At 36.4% G+C, this 23,413-nt stretch overlaps 1 protein-coding gene across 1 annotated transcript; it reads right to left on the reverse strand.

The window, feature by feature from the left end:
* Positions 1-4,330: 4,330 nt before the first annotated feature.
* scpp1 (secretory calcium-binding phosphoprotein 1) lies at positions 4,331-16,187 on the reverse strand. The gene is made up of 13 exons (XM_041224421.1): positions 16,091-16,187; positions 15,312-15,380; positions 15,173-15,217; positions 13,253-13,297; positions 12,911-12,940; positions 10,849-10,890; positions 10,710-10,742; positions 10,523-10,555; positions 8,022-8,057; positions 6,099-6,140; positions 5,829-5,864; positions 5,567-5,632; positions 4,331-5,224 (listed from the first exon to the last, which is right to left on the reverse strand). The coding sequence occupies exons 2-13, from the start codon at positions 15,363-15,365 to the stop codon at positions 4,865-4,867; spliced, it is 822 nt and encodes a 273-aa protein (XP_041080355.1). The 5' UTR covers positions 15,366-15,380; positions 16,091-16,187; the 3' UTR covers positions 4,331-4,864.
* Between the last annotated feature and the right edge of the window lie 7,226 nt (positions 16,188-23,413).

A 23,413-nucleotide genomic window follows, 5' to 3' on the forward strand; every position in this document is an offset into this window, starting at 1 on the left:
TGATTTCTCATGCATGATTTGAAATATGAACAGGGGGTTCTATACAATGGATTATATATAGAACTAATTCAAAAGAACTCTCATTAGGAATTCCAAAATTGTTTAGGTGTTCCATATATGAAGCATCTCACTGTGGAATCCCCAGTGGTTCTTTTTAGAATTATTAGCAGGGATCCTAGACTCCACTATAAAATAACTAAAAAAATCCGACAGAAAAAAAAAAAAAAACGTATACCACAATGTCACAAAAGCGGCTGCAGTGGATGACTTCAGACAAGAAACAGAAAATAATCAACAAGAGGTGAGCTGGAGTTTGGTGGAGCTGAACAAATAGTCTCGCTCAGCATTTAATAAATAAACAGAACAGAAAATAAAAAGGTTGTAACATACAAAAAACACAGGACACGGCACTCGTCGCCAAAACAAAAAAACAAACAAAACAGACTATACAGACAAACACGGTGAGCAGCTATTCAACTACTATTCTTATTATTATCACAATTGTTACCTCCGTCTCCTATCCTGTTCTCCACTCACCGAACACACAACCCAGAGTGGGTGAAAACATGCAGCTTTTTATGCAGCTGTACCAAGACTCAACCTCTAATCAATCATTCAGCTGGAGTCGCGGTACAACTGCACGTGAATTAATAAAGTGCACTTCCCTGTGCTCACATATTATTACATTTTACTTGCACATGAAGTGCTGTGCAATCCTCGTGCCTAAATACAAATATACATTTTAAACACTCGTGTTACATAGACCTGTTTACATCCCGTCTACCAATGACTATACACCAACATTAACACACAACACAAAATGCACACAGGGGCGGGAACTTTGCCACATATACCCCCCCTTTTGCAAAGCACTCATGGCCTCAATGGTCACCTCCCTCCTTAAAATCCCCAAAGTCTCGCTCAAAGTCCTAGGCCAAGAACAGGGACTTTAAGGGGTTGATGGGCGGCAATGTTGCCAGTAGCCAGGCTGCTACTGGCCATGCTGTAAGCAGACGTGCTGACAGTGGGGCGAATCTCTTCTCCCACTGTACCACTGGCAGCGGAAATGCTGCCAATGGTGCGGCTGTCAGCAGACGTGCTGACAGCTCCCAGACTGACTCCTTCAGCTGGGGCAAGTCCAGCAGCGGAAAAGCTGCTTGGCTTGGTGGTCTCCAGACCTCCCCCAAGATCTCCAGCAGCGAAACTGCTGCAGGAGAAGGTGGTATCCTGACCTCTCCCCCCTTTATAGCTGGCAGCTCCCTCTGGGGGGGCTCCGGCTACACTGACCCCTGCGGCCAAGCAGAGCTGACTGCAACCCCTGGCGAAGCAGTTCCAGTGACCCCAGGCGATGCGGAACGGCTGGCAATCCCAGACGATGCAGAGCAACAGGCAACCCCAGGCGATGCGGAGCAACAGGCAACCCCAGGCGAAGCGTAGCGGCTGGCAACCCCAGGCAATGCGGAGAGGCTGGCAACCCCAGGCGATGCGGAGCGGCTGGCAACCCCAGGCGATGCGGAACGGCTGGCAACCCCAGGCGATGTGGAGCAACAGGCAACCCCAGTCGATGCCAGATAGGCGTCCTTGGGCGAAGCGAGGCAGGCATCCTTGGGCGAAGCGAGGCAGGCTTCCTTGGGCTAAGCGAGGAAGGCTTCCTTGGGCGAAGTGAGGCAGGCATCCTTGGGCGAAGCGAGGCAGGGAGTCAGGACAAGCTGGGGTACGGGCGTTGGCCCTCTTCTCAGCCACTGCGGCCGGGCGGTTCTTCATGATGGCTACAGTGGGTGACGTCAGACCAGAAACAGGAAATTAACAACAAGAGAAGTGGAGTTTGGTGGAGCTGAGCGAATGGTCTCGCTCAGCATTTAATAAACAGAACAGAAAATAAAAAGGTTGTAACATACAAAAAACACAGGACATGGCACTCGTCACCAAAACAAAAAGACAAACAAAACAGACTATACAGACAAACACAGTGAGCAGATATTTAACTACTGTTCTTATTATTATCACAATTATTACCTCTGTCTCTGATCCCATTCTCCACTCACAGAACACCCAACCCAGAGTGGGTGAAAACATGTAGCTTTTTATGCAGCTGTACCGAGACTCGATTAGCAATCAATCATTCAATTGGAGTTGTGGTACAACTGCACGTGAATTAATAAAGTGCACTTCCCGTGCTCACATATTATTACATTTTACTTGCAAGTGCTGTGCAATCCTTGTGCCTAAATACAAATATACATTTTAAACACTCGTGTTACACAGACCCGTTTATATTCTGTGTACCAATGACTATACACCAACATTAACACACAACACAAAATACACACGGGCGGGCACTTTGCCGCACACAATTAAAATAAAAGGCTAAAAATGGAGTCCCCCCTGTCACATTACAAGATACGCAAACAATACAATTAAATTGCAGTTAACTTAACACAGGAAGTAGATACACTTTCAAATTTTAAGTTACAAGTTCACCATGCCATCGATCAATAATGTAAACAAACTTAACATTTTACTTTAAACATTACAAACAGTAGTAATAATAAAAAAACAAAAAACAATATTCATATTAGTTTATTAGTCTTTGTCATTTGGGTGGCTATTGCCATACTCATTGACCTGATATTTAGTGGTGATTTTTATTGTTTTCGGCATCTTTCAAGAGCTTGTTCAGTAATAACAATATTGTCTGGATACTGAAGTAAACTGCAAACCACTTGTCAGCATGAATGTGACAGTGAGCCTCGTTCAACCTTGACCTCTGTACATCAGAAGCAGTTTTATTCAACAAGTAGGTTTATTTAAATTTAAAGCAAAATTGCCTGTTGATGATTATATATGATAAGAGTATTGATCTGGTTCTCAAACAAACAAAAAAAGCCTTGCATGTTTTTTGCCACACCCCAAGTGTGAAACTAAACATTCTTCGACAGCATAGAAAATCTGTGTTTTTCCTCATTGTTCTGTAGCAAACAGATTGCTAGGATCCCTGATTATTAGGTTTCATATTGAACCCACTGTACCTTTGGTTATTTAAAGAGAAGTACAGAACCTGCATTCCATAAGCCTCTGACGTCTGAAGAGGATGAAGGCAAAATGTTTCCTTATGTTTACAATATCTATGTGTCAATGAAGGATCTGTAGCTATATAGATAGGAGTTAAGTCTCCATTTCTCCCAGCCCAGAACTTTTCATGAGGTGCAACATTCGTCACAAAAAAATAAAAAAGTGTATTGTACATTTAAACAAGATATGTAATATTTGAGACAATATGTATAAATTATTTTGCTACTGTATTGTGGCGGTGGGTGCAGGCCTACCGGCATTGTCTGTGGCTGGATTGCATCCCGGAACTGTTAACTCGTGGGCAAGGTTGCCAGATTTCTGATAGAAAAATAGCGACTTCGTTCTTCAAATAAAGCAAGTGGGAAACCTAGCCACGCCCCATTTCTGGTCACACTTACCAGTCTTTAAGAAGCATAAAGGTGGGGGGGGGGGGGGGGGGGGGGTGATGTTTACTTTCCGTTCTGCTATTAGGCCTACTTTTCGTTGATATATATGTTGAAATACACTATATCTAGCCTCAGATGACTCATGTCATTTTGAAATATGTATTTACATCCTTTGTGCGAGAAGAGACCTGGAACATACAGAGTTTATTATGCATGTATTGACCACAAACATTTGTTATATTTTTTACTTTTGACACAAGTGACCAGGAACAAAATAAACCCAAAATATGTGCTAAAAGCAATAAAGGACACTTGTAAACGCCTGCCTGCATGGGCAAACCCAATTCCGCTGGGTTTAAGTGGAACTGGTAACACTGCTTGTGAATCTGTTGCTGCAAGTACAGCCTAATGGCTATTGAACTGTGCACTGCTGTCAAGACTGCCTCCCCCATCCGATAGCGATTTCATCCAGAACTACAGTATCTTATAATGTTTAATGTTTTAAGGAGTAGACATTTTATTGTCTTATTTAAAATGTTAGTTTTCCAGCAAATGTTTACTTCTTTGAGAAAAAAACAAACAGTGATTTGAGGTAATGTTTATTATGATTGGAGATAATCACCTTGGGATAATTACTGGCATTCTGAATATAGTTATCACAGGGCTTGCCCCTAAGAAAATGTAAAACTTAAGAACACAAGAAACTCCACTTGCTATGCAAAAAAGTATACAGTATTAAAAATGAATGGTTGATAAATTATATTTATTAATCAGGAAATTTTCAGAACTCTTAACACTCCATGTTTTTTTTTTTTTTTTTTTTAATTAAATACATCTTTATTACTTTAAATATAAATATGTTCATACAATGTAAAATATATAAATAAATAAATAAATTAAAAAAACATTAATGCAAAACTGCCTTAAGGATTGTGCAGAAAATTTTGTAAATATACTTCAGGTTTGTCTTACACACAAGTATTAATCCAATGTTAGTTTTGCTTAACAGTTATAGTTTTACAGTATTAATACAGTGGTCTCACATGATAAACAATACATATTCTGGTTTATGGCTATGCTATTACTTTTTTTTCAGCACATGTTTTGCCATCCTATATATGGGTTTAGCAAAAACAGTTCAGAAAAGTCACTATTTTCCAGTACCGTGTTTCAATGGGATGTTTATTGGTTGTTTCTTTCTATTGCTTTGTCTGATGATATATTTGTATAGGTTAACAGATACTCTGTCAATTCCATTACCGGTTTTGAGATCAATGTCATATGTGCTGAAGGTAGTTTACATCTGGAAACATAACCTTAATGATTTAAAATTTAACACTGCTCTGCATACTATAAATTGAGGTGATTATATAGATATACAGTGGTTTATTTATTTTTTATTAAGATCACCATGACTGTAATTCTTTTGGCTCATCTCCTTGCATGAGGAGTTCCTCACTAAACAGATAGCTATCGTCACCTATGTCTTGAAAATCATATTCATCACTAGAATCTTCACAGTCATCATCCCCTATTCCAGCATTGCACCGCACCCTTCTAGAATGTCTCGTGTCCATGTTGCTGCCATTGCCACCTTCTTGGCTGTCTTTGTTCTCACTATCTTCATAATCATCTTCACTGTCACTACTCTCTGGCTCCTGCTCCTTCTCATTGCTGTTATCACCGGTATCTTTATCAGTTTCACTATCACTGCTGTTATCATCTTCTTCACTTTTGTGGTTGACTTCAAATATTTTAATCCTGTTCTATAAGCAAAAAACAAAATTGTATGAATATGGGTAAATGGTGATCTGTTTGGAATGATTATATGCTACGTTTGTAAAAGGTCTTTCATGTACTTAATTTTCTTCAGTCAGGACCTGCCTTGTCTATAGAGATAAATACTGCCTCTTAATGGTACTGAGTCCCATTGAGTCTGTTTAATTTTTTTCAACTATTTTCTCCTTTTTGTTTAAATTTGATTTTTTTTTTCCTCCCTGAGCTGCAGCAGAGATTTCCGATGACATTCAGAGTGACAGATGGCCCTAGAAAAGCTTGTGCGCCTCCTTAGGGCTCGAGAGCCAACTTGTTTCTTAAAAAAAACGTACCCTTTTATAAGCATCTTCACTGTCCCTGCTGTCATCTCTGGTATTCCCCTTTTCATCTGAATCACTCTATAAAAAATATTTATACATATCAATATGTTTATAATATTGAGTTATGTTTGAATACAATCAAGAAAAAGCAATTGCCCCATATTAAAAAAATAATATAAGCGACTCTGATAAATGGAACATTACCAGCATAACTTAAATAAAGATGTGAAAAATATCTCTCTTGATTTAAAATGTCTGTGTATTGTTGACTTACCTCCATTTCTGAGGTATCATCGTCTTCTTCAGATGTCTGTAAAATTATATATTATACTGTGAACATATGATCATCATTGCAAGGCGTACAATGGTGTAAAATACTGCTTTATACCTTTCTGAAAATTCAGATTTGGCTTGATTTTTGCAGAAATAATATAACAATGTTTCCCTCTGGGGTTGTCAAACCTTGCTATCCCGCCTTATAGGTTTGGCTGTGCCAGGCCACCCCCATTGCTTCAGCTTTGTGAAATATTGTGTGATGAGTTACCTTGTCTTCTGAAGTATCAATACTGTCATTTTCGTCAGATCTCTGTAAATGAATGACTGACAATGTAAATATTTGTTATGACTATGGGGGAAAAAAGTAAATTCCTTGACTGTTTATTATGAACCATAGCAAAACATGTGGGGTCAATTGCAACGGACCAGTGATTTAGTCCACATCAAGTGGATTAAAATAAGGACTAGAAAATCCTGCAAGTCTGCACAAATTTAATCCTGATCGCAGCATACCAAACAGATGATCCCAGTAATTGCTTTAATTGGTTGGAACAAGTGGAATAAGTTAGACAGATAATGAGGACTAAACTACAGCTATGCGCAAACGTTCTGCATCACCCTATAGAAGCCGACTGTAACCTACTGCATGCTATTACGTTAATATATCAAATTACGTACTGCTTCATAGTTTTCCATATACTTAAGGATAAACTGACAAATTAAAAGATGTGACATTTTGAAATCTAACACGAAATACCGTATTACTATTATGGCTTCCGGTAGGACTTTTGCTTATCATTTTGTAGTTTCTTTGATTACATAATGTTAAATAAAATATGTAAACTATGTTCATATAGTGTTTTTGTTTTTTGTTTTTTTTATGATGTCTCAATCCTAAAATTGTAGGTGATGCAAAACTTTTTCGCCATAGCCGTATAAATCCTTCTTTACTTATCCGATATGTGGAATTCAGTGTCAGATAAATATAGGGTATAAAGTAAAGGGATCCCTGTACAAAAAGACTGACACATTTGTATTACACCAGTGTGATTCACACAAACATATTTGTTTAAAAATAAATCAAATTTCATGTCTTTCTGTGCACATTTCAAACTGGCAGATCATACTGGCATTTTAAGCTGCCGACAGAAAAGCTTAAATTTTATTGTGATTAAAATGTTTATTTTAAATGACGGGCAAGAAGGGTAGGATATATATTACCTTATTGTGCAATACTTTATTCTCATGGATCTGACTGCACGAACATGACGGACATATACAGAATAAAGTCTTCATATGTGCTATCCATTTCAGGGGAAAATGCAGCTGTCTCTGCAAAACACCTTAAGCAGTAAATGCTTCAGACAAGCAAGCATACTGTTAGTCTTATCTGTCACAGTACTAAGTTAATCCACTTGAACAGGATCATCACAAATCTGACTTGGTTCGCTTCAGTCATGATCTAGGTTAGTCTGATTTAGCAGATGATCTATCTGTGATGACTAACTGCTGGTACACTGCAGTTGGGTGCACTAACCTTAATCGATCAAGTGGACTAAACCTGCTTAATCCACTAGTTAGATGCATCAACTGGACTAAATATGGTATGATGCAATTGACCCACATAGCTTAAGCCCCTTTCACACTGGCATGATCTACCATGTTCTGAATCTACCTGGGCAGGACCCAGTGTCATGAGGTTCAAGTACACGATTTCACACTGCTTTTGATAATGCAGGGTTGACCTCAGTGGCAGATGCAAGTAAACAGTACGCGTATCAATGCCATGAAGCAGCTTGTTACTGACGCTTCTATCCAAGCTTCTCTGGATTGAACCGTCGTCCCAAATGTTGATTAGAGCAAATGTTTCTTCATCCCTGCTGCAATGTGGCTCATGTGTCTCAATCAACAAAAATATGGCTAAACAGAACAGAAATGTTTCTTGCGGAAGTGAGACCGTCACGCAGTCGTGGCTGTTTGTTATTGCATCGGCTCACGAACGGCCGTCAAGCATTTTGTCTCGCTCAGTCCGGGTCAAAGCGTGTCAGCCCACATCCTGAGGTGAGTCGCTGGGACCCAGGTCTGACCCAGGAACGTGGTTTCACACTACGCGGGATTGTGACCCGTTAGCCAGAACTCGGGTAGGAGTGCTAGTGTGAAAGGGGCTTTAAAGACCAGTAATACGACTTACCGTGTCTTCTGAGCTGCTGTCACTTTCATCAGTGGTCTGAAAGGATATAATTAACCTGTTGTCAATTATCAGTGTTAACAATATTACTCAGAAACAGCATTCATCAATAAGTAAATAAATACATGAATAGGTGATGTAAAGATTTTAATGATCTAAATTATCTAATTACACCGTGTAACAATTTTTTTTTTTTTTTTTGGTTCCTGGGTAGTAAGTGTTATTACCTAATTGCTTATGCCTCAAAAGTATAGAAAATGGCTATTATTCCCCACAAACTTTGCTTTTGTGACCTGGACAGTGATATTTTGAAATTTACCTATTTTCCAGAACATTCCAGATAGATTCAGTGCTGAGTAAACTTGGAGTAACTTCTAGAACTTTCTAGAACTTTCCAGTAATATAAATAGTAGTATAAATACAGGGGCCTTAAGCCCACCAGTTCAGTTTAGTTCCAGCTGCCTAAGTGGATACATATCTGCATGTTTCTGAGATGGCATCAAGAGGCTGCAAGCATCCGGCAGACGCATTTTGCTATGTCTGCGCCCAATTTATCAAGACAAGAGCGAAAAAGTACTCAGTGGAAACATCTGCTAAGATGTGTGAGGCCTACAAGGCATATTTCGGCATGCCTGTCGGGGATCAAGACAAACCCTGGGCACCTCATTTCACCTGCGAGCACTGCAAAAAAACTCTGGAAGGTAAGATGGACAATTGTTGCTCGGAATTTTATGTTATAAAATTTGTTAAAATTTTTAAAATTGTAAAAGTTTTTAATTTTAAAATGTTTTACAATTTTCAATGTTATTGAAAAAATATATCATATATGAAAAATGTTGCGAGAATCTCTTACACATTAGTCATGGGTGAAATAAATGTATTTTTGTAGGATGGTACAGAGGGGAAAAGAGAGCCATGAAGTTCGCTATCCCAAGAATTTGGCGGGAACCCACTGACCACTCAAGCAACTGCTACCTCTGCACGGTGGACCCTTCCAAACGTCGGACTGGCAAGAATGCACCTGCTATCACGTATCCGGACCTTCCTTCATCCATCGCCCCGGTGCCACACTGCCATGAGCTCCCTGTACCCACTCCTCCGGAAGGAGAGCAGCCGTCTTCAGAAGACAGCAGCAAGTCAGAGAGCAAGGAAGACGTTGTAGATCCAGATGACAATTTCAGAGGTGGAGCTGAGGAGAGAAACCCATACTACCCCAACCAAAAAGACCTCAATGACTTGATTAGAGATCTTGGTCTCACCAAGTCCAATGCCGAGCTTTTGACGTCTAGGCTCAAGCAGTGGAACTTGTTGGATGAAAATGTGCAAGTCGCAGATCAGAGGAAGCGTCACCAACCTTTTTCCAGCTTCTTAACCCGTCAAGATGGGCTCTGCTTCTACCACAATTTGACCAGTCTGTTTGAGGCAATCTGAATCGCCTGTAACCAGAATGAGTTCATTGACAGCTCATCCAGGAGCCTCAAAGCCCTGCTGCTCCATAATGGTAACAAGTACCCGCCTCTTCCCCTGGCTCACTCGGTGCACCTCAAAGAGGATTACAAAAGCATCAAGACCTTGCTGGACACCTTGAACTATGATGAGTACGGCTGGGAGGTCATAGGAGACTTCAAAATGGTGGCATTCCTGATGGGTCTCCAAGATGGTTTTACCAAGTTTCCCTGCTATCTTTGCCTTTGGGATAGCAGGGACACCAAGGCGCACTACCACAGGCGGGACTGGCCACAGCAGACCGAGTTCTCTGTGGGGAGGAACAACGTCAAGTGGGAGCCTAAGCTTCCCTAAGCTAAGCTGTCTGAGGCAAAGGTCAAAGCCGGTGTCTTCGTCGGACCACAGATAAAGAAGTCCTGGAGTGCACTGAATTCCCCAAGAAGCTCACTAGTAAGGAGAAAGTGACTTGGAACAGCTTTGTCGCAGTGGTTCGGGGCTTCCTGGGCAACCACAAGGCCGAAAACCAAGGACAGTATAACGAGAACATGACGGGAGACTACATTTGGGGGCTGATTCGTGAAAGTGATTTACAGTATAATCGTAAATCTCAAAAAACTACTCACTTCTAAATCTTTTGTAGTCATTTTTGTATTACTTTAGTATAAATACATGTTAATTTGGATTCACATGTTGTTTTTTTCTGACTTTATGTGAACAAAAAGACACAAATTCGCCCGTTTTCTCATTGGAAATAGGTAAATTTCAAAATATCACTGTCCTGGTCACAAAAGCAAAGTCTGTGGGGAATAATAGCCATTTTCTACAGTTTTGAGGCATAAGCAATTAGGAAATAACACTCACTACCCAGGAACAAAAATTGTGTTACATAGTGTTATCCAGTGGTGGTTCTTAATACTGACTGTCTGAAGGTTCATTGTATCTTGTGTTCATAAATTGTCAATAATTCACACCTGAGGAAAAACCCCTGTACAGATAATAAAGGGTGGCTATTTGACTCATTTAGCCAAATATACTTTTTCCTAAAATATTTAAGTTACCTTGTCTTCTGATGAACTGCTTTTTTCAGAAGTCTGTAGAGACAAAATGTTGATTAATATTATTTGATAATAATAATAATATCTAGTGCCTGGTCTAATCATGTAAAACACTGTCCAGACAAAATAGTAAAATTGTTTTAAATGTTTGGTATGTAAAGCATTGAAAATGAAAGCAGGTACAAATCACCTGGTCTTCTGATGAAGTGTTTTCTCCAGAAGCCTAGAAATACAACAAAAAAACCATTAATGATATCACCAATTCTTTACATTTAAATTGTAATTGTTGGTTTAAGAATGTTCTGGTAAGAATCACAATTTGAAGTTACCTTGTCTTCTGATGATTCTGATGAACTGCTTTCTTCTGAAGTCTGTAAGACACAGAAACAAATGCATTTATGAACAAATAAGCACAGACACAAACAAACACAGTATTAAAAAACATGTCATCTACTTCATATGCAAGATAATTGTAGTGCTGCACATAATTCATTTATTTGAACTATGCTGAAATAATAATTGAACAAAACAAAACAATTCATCTGATCTGCTGTCTGACTGTTGCACAACTGTTAGACTGGTGTTCATGCCCTTAATTGATGACTGTAAAGAGAAAATGTATAAGACAATTCAAATGGTGTTACTAAAGGTTACATGAAAAAGTTTAAAATAGAAGCAAGAGGTTAAAACTCCCACACCCAAAAATGACTGACTATTCTCAACCCTCCACTTATTTAGCTTGATTTATTCCTCAATGAATAAGAAACCCCTAGAAGAACTCCTTTACTCCCTTTCTCTTATGAGAATACACCCAATAGTGGACTCATATTTTACTTGTAGGGTTACATTCTATTATAGCTTTGAATATAATTTAATTTTACACATACAGTATTAATAGAAAACGGTACTGTTATAGACCGTAACCACAGTGCAGTTAATCTGTATTTAGGAGCTTCTCTGAGTTTTTAAAGTTATTTTTATGTTGCACTATTGAAAAGAGATAAACATAGAAAGGGATTAAATAAATATCATAAACTTCCTAAGTAAGATTACTATTAAATCTTACAAAGTGACTTAGGGGTTGAAGTATAGGCGCTGTGCAAATAACTGCGGATGCAAAATTTTAATTGCATTGCGGCCAGGCAATTATTTTGCACTGCACCCTATGTAAGCTTAAGAGCAATGCAAATTACTCAACAGGCACAAATAATGATCCGCAATCACAATAATGAGGGTCTCAATGAGCGCGTCGGTCAGTTTAGCGGCTGCACTTGCAGCCCAGCAGTGACGGGGTTAGTGGTACAGAGAGCAGTAGGCATCGTATGTGGTTCACAAAAATATAAACAAAAAAAAAAATATGTCAGACGAAAGGCAGCAAAGTCCTCATGGCGCATAGAAAAGAAAATAAATGTTTTCTGTGAAGGAGCTGAGAGTCCTTAGAGCTGAGATCACTCAGTATGAAACAGTGTTTGGAAAAGCTTCAGCCAACATCAGTTATGCTAGTATCCTTAGGAAATTATATGTATTGGCCTGCTGTTTTATAGCAGGATGTCTAGAAATGTGCCTAGCACTCTGGAAAAGGTGGGTTGGGCTATCCCTCCAGACATTCTAAGTGTGGTCTAAAAGGAACCAGAGGCTAAGTAGTGCAGAGAACACAGCACTTTCACATGTGCAGGGATAGCGGTCCCTAGATTGACCCTAGAATGACCCTGTGATTGAATATGCAGGATCTTCTTCATCTTGCTCTTCTCTTCCAAACGTGTTCCTGCCTCTCCTCAACAAGAGCCAAGTGTCACTGCATCAGGACGTGAACCACAGCAGCCATCCTGAAGCCAATGACAGGTCTCTGCAGGTGTGTGCTTTTATACAGCTCTTAATTACTCACTTCTACAATGGTTTGCATCTTGTAAGAAGAGGTGTAAAGTTTTTGGAGGGTCAGCAATTGCCTAACTGCAAGGGAAAATCTTTACATCACATTATAATGTTTGCGCCCGCTTAATATTCAGATCCCGCCCAATTCTATGCTCTTCATTTGAATATATTTCAATATAGTTTTAATGGATAATTAATGGCAAAGTGCAACATTGATAGTGGGTGCAGAATGCCAGCTGAACACGCATTTTTGGCGGCCGCTAAAATCAGACTAGGGCAGCTAAACACAATTTATGATGTGGAGGTTTTGCACCCACAAATCACTTTGGCCATATCCTTACATCTACCCCTTAATCTATACAAATCTATGACAGCATTTCAGCTAGACATATTTCTCAATGTCTCCATTAAAAAAAAAAGGTTGTATACGTTTCTTTTAGTATTACTACTTATACCTTCATTTTAATGGTTTTAGAGTTATGCATAATGTACTAATTGTAAAGATTGTTGTACAATTACCGTGTCTTCTGATGTATTTTCTTCAGATGTCTATAAAGAAATAAAAATGAATATGTTAAATACTTTAAGATAATCCCCTGTGGAATTTAATAAATCATAGGTGCCTATGGAGATTATTTTTAAATACATTAATGGAATAATCTAAAAATCAAATAACTATAATAGAAATGTAATTGGATATTTTAATTACAATTTAAGTAGATTTTACAAGGTGAAGGCAAATTAATTAACATCAGAATTTGAGAAAATTCTGAAAAAAAAAAAAAACAAGATGTCTCAATCGATTGGTTGCTTCAGCAGTTAGAGAAAAAAATCACCTGAATGTTAAGTACATATAATTACCATGTTTTCCGAGGTAATACTCATTTCTGATGTACTGTTGGTTTCCTAAAAATATAAAGAACACTTACAGTGGAGTGGAAACAAAGATATAGATATTAAAGAGAAAAATACTGCAATAAGGTTCTGTATGTAAGACTTTTCAAGTTGTATGTAATATTAACAGAGTTTACACAGTTTAAAACAAAATAGTGTATATACGTCACGCCTATAGGGTTGAGCCACCCCATTCTCAAGCCTGCTTAGTAACAAGTGGAGAGCATGTTGGGATGAACAGAGGTTAATTTCCAAGATCAGGTAAGAAAAAAAGTTGCAATTCATTTAAAGATATTAATTTATTTGCATGCTTCATTCTCTTCATCTTTGTTGGACAATATTGTATTTTTTTTTTAATTATTTTGCTTTTTTTTTATCTACCGCTATTGTAATTATTACATTGAATTATGTCATTTTATTTTCTTTCCTCTTAACTGGCTTGCTCGGTGTCACCTTCCTGTTTATGTCCTAAATGTTGAATTATGGGTGTTGCAGTTACGTGTTGCTTTTCTTCTGGCAACAGTAAATGTTATTCATTAAGAATGGCTACAATTACTTTATGTTATAAACACTACTTGATCACTTCCTTTTCTTTCCAAGTTGGACATTAGATACTTCCACTTCCCTTTACCACCTACAGCTCTAGAAACCACATTTCGCAATGAGTCCAAAAAAGAAAGGCTGTATTCGATGTTCCTTGTACATTGCATGCATTATGGTATGTATAAAGTATGGTATATATAACTTCATATGATAAATTATGTAAGAAAATAGCAGGCCTGGAATTTATGCGGAAACAGCAACTTTTAACACACCACAACTTTTTATAGTTGCCGCAACTTTTAATGTGACTGCAATGTTTCTATTATTTATATGTAATTTCGATGCAAAATGATTCTGAAAAATAAACTGAAACAGAAAAGGAAACGTCACTCTCACACTGGCTATGTCTACATGCAAGTTGGAGTGGTACCAAATTAAGTGCTTTAAGTGTTAAATTTAAAGTGGTACCGCTGAATTACAATAGCTGCGTTACGTGGACAAGTCTTTACCAGTTTTGTCCAGATGGACTTGCAGTACTTTGTCGGGAACTTGTTGCCATCCACGCTCTTCGGTTGTCATGTGATTTTCTCGTATGGCAAAAATATTGAGCGACCCCAGTGGCTCGGCAGAATAGCATGACGTTTAAAGCACTCAGCAACAATTTCCCAAGAACGTACAGCAAGGCCATCTGGACAAAACTGGTAAGGACTTGTCTATGTAACGCAGCTATTGTAATTCAGAGGTACCACTTTAAATGTAACACTTCAAGCACGGCATTTGGCACGATTCAAACTTGCCTGTAATTTGCGCCATTGTCTTTTGCTAGTGGGTGATTGGTAAGGCTTGTCATCCTCGCTAGCAAATCAGTGATCGTCTTTCCCGTTACTACGGTTAGCAACAGCAAAGAAGACTGTGAGCCGTGATGCAAGTACTGTACTTACTGTTACATTTTGTGACTTAAGGTCTATTGCCGTTGTGCAAACACTGTAGTGATTGTTCAATTTTGTGAGTGAGCTTTTACTGTTATGTAAGTACTGTATGTTATGCGTCATTATTGTTAGCTGCAATTCTTCGCTTGTAATAAAACACAGCATAGAGCGTTTTATTAAAAATGATGATAAAGAGGGAGTCTCGAACTCATGTTCTGGTTGTCCGTATTTTTTTTTTTTTTTTTTTTTTTTCTTAGTTGTTTTTGAAGAAATGAACAAAACCCATCTTGAAAGCAAGTTTAAATACTTGCAAACTTGATATTTATAACCGCGCCGAAACGTCAACCTGATTTTAAAAATCACGATATTCTTACAGCCTTGCATGATATATTTAATATATTTGTGAATGGCTTACAATGTTGTTTTCTGGGCTATCTTTCGTTTCACCATTTTGAAAAATCTGTTGGAAAACAAACAAAAACATATTAATAAAATCTGATCATTCCTTTATGTATCATTAATCAAACAACATCAAGTAGATTTAAAACACTTACTGGGACAGTGTAGACTACACTCAGTAGATAGAAAACGGCAATGACTGTCTTCATTCTTGCAGTTGATTTCTACCAGAGAAAAGGTTCGTTGTTGATACCAGACTGTACTGCTACCTTTTTTGTATTATATATCTCTAAACATAGATTTAGACCACAAAGATGATGTTATTTGGAACTTTCAGTTAGCAAGTCAGGCAGCTCTTTCCACACAGTGAATTATAAAAGAATGTCTAACTTGAAAAAAAAAATAGAATGGAATATATTAGCTTAAAGCTATTCCTTATTTATTTATTTATTTTTAAATGAGTCGTTGGAACCTACAGTATCATTGGTAACATTATATGAATACATTTTACTGGTACTGTAAAGTCAAAAGAGGACATGTACTTAAGTTACAAACAAGGCATTTTTTGTTATTCATATGGTCAGATAAATAGTAGGTAGGTACTGACTTTAAGCAAGCATGTCATTTCACCTTAGTTAATACCACTTAATATCAGTAGATTTTTTTGATGTAGAATTTACATATACACAGTCATTTCAGCTACAAAATGCAACAATATTGTATACAATTATATGTTGTATGTATATCATGGCTACATACATCAAACTGAATAATATTAAGATTTTTTTGACATTTCTGACTAGATTATACTGGTAACCCAGTAATAAGGCTTCCATTAATTTTCAATTAAATCAAAACTGTGTGCTCAAAACAGCTAAATAAAACACAGCAATATTAAGTAAATAGCAGTAAAATGACCAATCAGTATTCTTACCTTGCAGTTGTTCAGTTAAAATGCACTAGTAGTTTTAAAATATCCTAGGTTTACCTTAATTTGTTATCTTAAATGCTGTTTGAAAACAGTTAGTTATCCTCAGTGAAACTGTCTAAAGATTTGTTTGATGAAGCCAGCATTTAAACTCTGCTACAGGTATCTTGCAACCAATCAGAACTTTTTCATATCAGTATGACAGGACAAAAGTGTAAGTGACTTTTCCTAACCAACCTACAAAACTCCTACACTTCCTTCTGTCAGAGAAGCATGTTTATTCTAAAATCTTCTTGTGGTTTAAATATGTTTACACTCCTTTCCTCTCCATTGACTGCCTTGTCAAAGGTTTCTAAATTTAACTGATTATTATATGGTCTGCTCAGAGTGAACACAGAGTTTTCGCCCACATTCTTAAGGTTATAAAGAGTGTATCTTCCGGCAGGGAAATATTTAATGTTTGTCTAGAAGAAAATTGAACTATTTCACACTTTTTTAAAGACAATATTCAGTATTAATAATATAAGGTAGTGCTGTACATTCATTCATATCAAGTGGTGTGCTTTGTAAGGCCTACATCTCATAACTCATCTCCAAATTGTTTGTTTCTGTGACCTCAGAAATAAAAATCCGATGTGGTCAGAGCCACACCGGACTTCCTTCGGGGTTTCTAATTTCATACCAGCACAGAGTTGGACAAAGACATCCGGTGTGTCTAAAGCTAAGGAGTAATTTTTTACTTTGCATAACATCCAGTGCTCTAGCCAATGCAAACTGCTAATGCAATATGTTTAAAAGGGTTTAGTAAATCAGCATTTACAGAGTGAAAGAACAAGTGCAGTAAAGCAATATTTGGGTAATTTCTTTTTAAAGTTAAAAACAAATGTCTGTGTCTGACCTTAAACACCATAACTTTCAATATCAGGTTGTACATCGCTTCATTGTTTAAGAGCGGCAAGAAACAGAGGCAGACAAAAGTATTGGCACCCTACACTTAATATAATTCACGAAAATATGTTAAACACAAGCATTTAGTGAACATTACCCACTGATTAATGTGACAAAGACCAAAATACACAGTTCCTGGAGGTTTAGCAAACAATCTTTATAAAATAAAAAACAAAAGCACTTAAGCCGTTTCAAATATTTGTTCATGACAAAAGTACTGGCCCCTTTAAATTTATTAAAAGTGTGGTGTATGAAATTGGTATGTATATTTGGTAAGTTTTCACTTACAGTTGAAGTTAGTGTATATGGTTCACTCGGCAGGAGCTGAACCTGAGGGTAGGATGTGTGTGGGCGTGTGTGTGACGCCAGAAAGATAGCAAAGCTATGCTCAGAACTGGAATCAGTTAGAACTGGTTTAAAACACTAGTATAAGGTAATACAAATAGTTTAGATAGAGTAATAACAATGTTTTCACTGTCTGTTGTGTTGGGTGTATGGCATTGGCTGTATGTAAATAAATTATTGTTTTGCTTCCAGTATAATTAGAAACTGTAAAGCAGAAATCCTTTGTAATTATCAGTGCTGTTGGAGAGTTGCCCAGTACCTTATGTTTCATTGTACTGTAGTGCTGTGAATATATTAATTGATTGAAAACAATTACACAGTAACTAAGCTGCATTACAAAGTCAATAGCCAGAAAAAAGGGTACTTATTTCCAGCATCTGTTGAAGAAGAACATTTTGGCAGCACAGCAGATGGTGGTCAAGAAAAAGACCTTGGATACAAGTTTGAGAAAACTAAAACAAAGGAAATAGCTACAGAACAGTAGCAAAGAAAGATAGAATACCAAAATCCACAATCAGCAATAATCAAGAAGTACCACAGAACAAATTATACTGAAATGCTTGAAAGAAATGGACAGCCAAAGAAAATGACAGGTCCAGCAGGTAGGATAATTCAAGATTAAAAGCTAAGGACTAAAGATCTACAACCATCAGGCATAATAATTCATGAAAAATACACTACAAACACAAAACACAAAATAGTTGTATAGCTTTAAGTCAAATGTTTTGCATCATCCTATAGAATTAACTAGTTTTGCTTCATAAAGTCAAATGAAACCTGCTGAATAATGTTACGTTAACTGAATTACACACCGCTTTGTAGTTTGCTATATACTTAATGAAAAACTGACAAAATGGAAAAAGTGTGACATTTAGAAAATCTAACATGAAATACTGTACTACTATTGTGGCTTCTGGTAGACTTTTGCGATATAATGTTGTAGTTTCTTTGATTACATGATGTTAAATAAAATAGCAAAATTATGTTCATATAGATTTTTTGTTTTTGTTTTTGTTTTTACTTCTCTCAATCCTAAAATTCTAGGTGATGCAAAACTTGGTCATAGCAATATACACGTAGACCACACTTCAAACCGCTTTAAAAAAAATAAATAAATCATAAAACAAACCATCTTAAATAGCTATTTTCATGGTATTTACAGAAAACTTGAAAAAAGCTGTGGAATACTAAATGTACTTTCTGAATCTACCGTTGTATCAAATAATAACTGCAGGCAACTACAGGAATAACTATATTGTTAAAATGCACTGTATTAATTCTAAAATGAATGTAGCAAAATGTAACAAGCCTATCTTAGTCGGACCAACTTAGTGAATAATTATTGCTCAGCTGGGCAGAATGGTTAGTCTGTATTGCACCATCCTTATAATTACCCTAACTGTCTTTTAATTCCAGATTGTAATTTGTTAGAAAAGCTTATGTTATTAATTATAGTGGCTGAAAATGATTCTCTTTTCATGCACAAACATATCTGCTACAACTAGGGGTCTGACTAAGAAAGAAAAACAGGAAACAACTGAGACATCCTGTGACATCATATACGAATGACAGTATCATTAAGTGGGATATAGCGACACACAGAAAAACAATGAATCAGTATTTAAAAACAAACTAGTCCTCAATACAAACAGATACTGCAATGGGAGATTTTGGTATTTGGATGAGGGTGGTTGTTCTTTATGCTGTTAATGAGTAAGTAAAAAAATATAGCGTTACACCTGACTGTCATTTTTCTTTTAATTGTTAACATCCTGACAGTTTTTTATACTCATAACTTTAAAGTCTGTTTCAAAGCTCTTTTCAAAATGTCTGCTCTAGTGCACTGATAGTGTAAGGATTATTGCCAAACAGGTAACACAGCAATAACAGTCCATGATATGGTACGGAACAGAAAAGCCAGAGCGCTTGCTGGTCTGTTTTTTTTTTTTTTTTTTTTTTTTAATCGCTCTTCCTGCAGTGATTTAGAGGACAGATCTCAACCCCTGTGCACTAGAGTGGCCATTTTTAAAAGATCCTTGAAACAGACTTTAAAGTTGTAAGTGTAAAAAGTTGTCAGGATATTACAATGAAAAGAATAATTATAGGTACGTTATTTAAACAGTTATGGCAACACGTGGGGACGTATAATGCTATATTTTTGGGAACTCCGCTACTTACTCTTTAAGACAGAGAATTAAAATGAAAGCAAGAACAGGTTGACAGAACCCAGGGGTAGCTGATTTGGGTTGCCTCTAGCTGAGTGGAGCACCATCAGTATCTGATGTGGCTCTGTGTTTGTCATGTTACATGAATAAAAGCTGTGAAAGGGGAAGACACAACACATACAATTGTTTTTTATTCTCCTCTTGATCTATTTTTGTTTCTTGAGCACCTCCTAGTGGACAATCTTGATTTCAGCACTTTGGACTTTTCTGCTGAAACTAGACGTACAAGTATCACTCTAATCACAAACCAGAGGAAAAACAAAGAAATATGTGGTTAATTTAATGTATGTTTAGGTTTTCAAAGCTTGCCAGACAACTGAAAATTAAATTATTTAATAATAATAATAATAATAATAATAATAATAATAATAATAATAATATATTATTTTTATGTTTTGGGACACCAAAACTTTTCCAGCCTTTTCTAAATGTGACTTTGTTGTCAAAAAGTTTTACTGAGACTGGCTATAAAATGGCCCCACTACTTTGCGCTTAGTGATTTACCACAGTATTCTTATTTTGGTAATTAGTATTAAAATATACTGTAAATTTACTGTAAGACACAAGAAAACACTTATTTTGCTTTATTATGAATATCGTAACTTTATTACAAAAAAACATTTACCATAAAACAGACTTTGGGGTATGACATTTTGACTTTTATGTCTGTTTATGACTTTGTTCAAGATGTTTCCAAGAAAACACTTCCACTTTCTTGCAAAAGTCAAACGTAGATGAACATAACAGCATGAAAATGTGAGATCATCAAAAAAAAAAAAAAAGGCATGCAGGCTGTACAGGAAGTTTCCTACCAAAAACGACTTAAAGTGGTTATATGTATGAAATAATTCCTATTGTGAACTTTCACTCACTATTTATCATAGGTCTCACATGTGGAGTTTTGAAATAAACACATGTTTTAAGCATGTTACCTGATTCTGTACGAGGTCAAAGAATGGTGTCTGAGGTCAAAGCTTTATTGGCTGCAAAGTAAGTCAATACAGGAAGCAGCTGGTTGGTTAATGACTGGGAAAAAAGGCATTGAAGGGTTCGAGCAAGACTATCTGAATATATATTTGAATATTTGAGACATTAGTTTGATAGCTGCAATTGCTCTGCTTTTTTATAATCTCTAATTTGTAATGGTCCCTTAATTAGTTTAAAACACATGTTTAATCCAGTTGTGTGAGTACATTTCTGCTGATCTAATTGAATTATAATTGTATGAGAACAAAATATGTAGTTGTTCCATCAATCCATTTGAAAAATACAGTTTGCAGGTTTCCTCTTAATTTTAGAACACCTTTACATGCTATGTTCATTTTAAAGGATATAATTGAGATTAGAATTCCTAGCTGCTTTTGGGATTTCCTTCTTTCAATAGCATAAAAATAAATTGCTTAAAAATACTTCTACCATAAAGTATGTTTCTTTAGTCAACAACAAGTGCAATTTAATAAATGTACTGTGAATGATTTACATCCGTTAATTGCCTTTGCACAGCAATTTCCTTTCACATTTTAAAGTGAAGGCTTAGCTTAAAAATCTAACCACTGTAATTTGAGAAGCTGATTTAATTATATTAGGGTAACAAAAAATAATGTTTCTGTGCATTTAGCACAGTTTAATCAAATTTTAAATATAAGTTTAAACTTAAAATTCAGTTGTTAGTTACACATAGAAAAAATATATTAATTATATAATTACTATATATATATATATATATATATATATATATATATATATATATATATATATATATATATATATATATATAGATATAGATATAGATATAGATATATATTAGTATATATAATGAAAATGCTCATTAAATTATTCTCTCTCTCTCTCTCTCTCTCTCTCTCTCTCTCTCTCTCTCTCTCTCTCTATATATATATATATATATATATATATATATATATATATATATATATATATATATATATATATATATATATTACATAGCAATTTGATCCATTCCTGATTTTACTATGAATTTACTCTTTTAAAAGTCTATCACAGTATTTTTGCATGGTATGCAGTTTTAACATGCTTTTCCCACAATGCAAACCATAGTTTGCCCTCGTTTGCCAAGTTTTTAAATCTGCTTTACCAAACCTCTCTGGGCTTTATAGTGTTTGCCTAAGCTTTACGTACCATGCTTCCACTCTGCTTTATTACACTTTGCTGTGCTTTTACTATGAGTAACTTTATAAGGGTAATAGACACTTGTATTTTATAACTGCTCTTATCTGTACTGTAATATTTTGTAATGTGATACTTTGCAACAACTGTAAGGCATCTTGGATAAGGGCGTCTGCTAAGAAATAAATATATTACTTTTTTTTTACTTTCCATTGCTGCTTTGCTCACTAGTGCCATTGGTCCTCTTCATTACTGCTGTCTTTGCTTCCTTGGATGTCTTGGTTAGTGATTGGTTTGTCTCTGGTGTCACTGCTCCCATCTTCCTCACTGCTAGAGCTGCTGGAACTAGAGTCACTGCTCTTAGCTTCCTCACTGCTAGAGCTGGAGTCATTGCTCTGGTCATAGCCATTTGGCCCTCCATTCATTAGGTCATAACCTTGCATTTCTTCATCATCAAATTCAAGGCTGTCACTATTGGCTTTACTATCATTTTCACAGTTATTGTCTCCATTAGCACCATTGCAATCATCACCATTGGTTTTATCACTGTCAACATTGGTAGCATCTTCTCCATTGCCAACATCACCACCATTTTCATCTCCATTATAGTTTTCTCCACTTGCCTTTTTGTCAAAATCTGCATTAGTTAGATTATTGGCTTCAGCGTTTTCCAAATTTTCATCAGTTCCAGCACTGCCAAAATCATAATCTTCATCCTTAATGTGATAATCCTTATTAGCCTTTCCACTATCATATCAATTTCTTTAAATTCCATTTCTCACCATTTTCTTTTTCACCATTGCCAAAGTCACCATTCTCTCTGTTATTTTCTCCTCCAATACCTTCAGCATCACCATTCCCATAATCCACATGGCTGCCAGTTTTACCGTGCCCATTATGTACATTTCCATTGTCATCAGTGGTAACTTCATTGAATCCACTTGGGTTTACCCCTGCATCACCATCTCCATTTACATCATCACCTGTGTCATTCTCTCCACTGGCACAATTTCCATAATCCTGAATGCCATTTTTCACCAGTGCCTATATCTCCGTTTTCTCCATTGTCTCCCTCATCACCAGTGGTTGACTCTCCGTTTTCTGTGCTGCCCTACAATGACACAAGAATTAGAAAATTACTAGAAAATCCATTATGCAGTATTTTAAACTGTTTTTAAAAGGTTTTATAATCACATGTTATACGTTAAAATAAGATCAGGACAGTCTAGAGGTATATATACTATATAATATATAATATATATATATATATATATATATATATATATATATATATATACACACACACACACACACAGTGGCTCTCAAAAGTATTCACCTCCTTGGACTTTTCCACAGTTTATTGTGTTACAACATAGAATCAAAATGGATTTAATTAGGAGTTTTTCTCACTGATCAACACAAATAAGACCAAAGTGAAGTAAAATCTACAAATTGTTCTAAATTTAATTACAAATAGAAAATAGAAAATAATTGATTGCATAAGTATTCACCCCCTTTGCTATGACACACCTAAATAAGCTCTGGTCTCTAGGAGGTCACACAGTTGGTTAGTACATTTCCTAACAAAAACTACATCATGAAGACAAAGAAACATTCAAAGCAAATCTGGAATCTTCAATCAGGGGTAGGATCTAAGATCATTTCC

The sequence above is a fragment of the Polyodon spathula genome, chromosome 1, assembly GCF_017654505.1.
Source record: "Polyodon spathula isolate WHYD16114869_AA chromosome 1, ASM1765450v1, whole genome shotgun sequence".
Lineage (NCBI taxonomy): Eukaryota > Metazoa > Chordata > Actinopteri > Acipenseriformes > Polyodontidae > Polyodon > Polyodon spathula.

Bases quoted from the DNA above. Each gene is read 5' to 3' on its own strand.
- scpp1 (XM_041224421.1), bottom strand. From the start codon at position 15,365: ATGAAGACAGTCATTGCCGTTTTCTATCTACTGAGTGTAGTCTACACT. The intron at 12,941-13,252 runs GTAATTATATGT...ATTTCTTTATAG, and splicing joins GTATTACCTCGGAAAACATG to ACATCTGAAGAAAATACATC. The intron at 10,743-10,848 runs GTAACTTCAAAT...TTGTATTTCTAG, and splicing joins CAGAATCATCAGAAGACAAG to GCTTCTGGAGAAAACACTTC.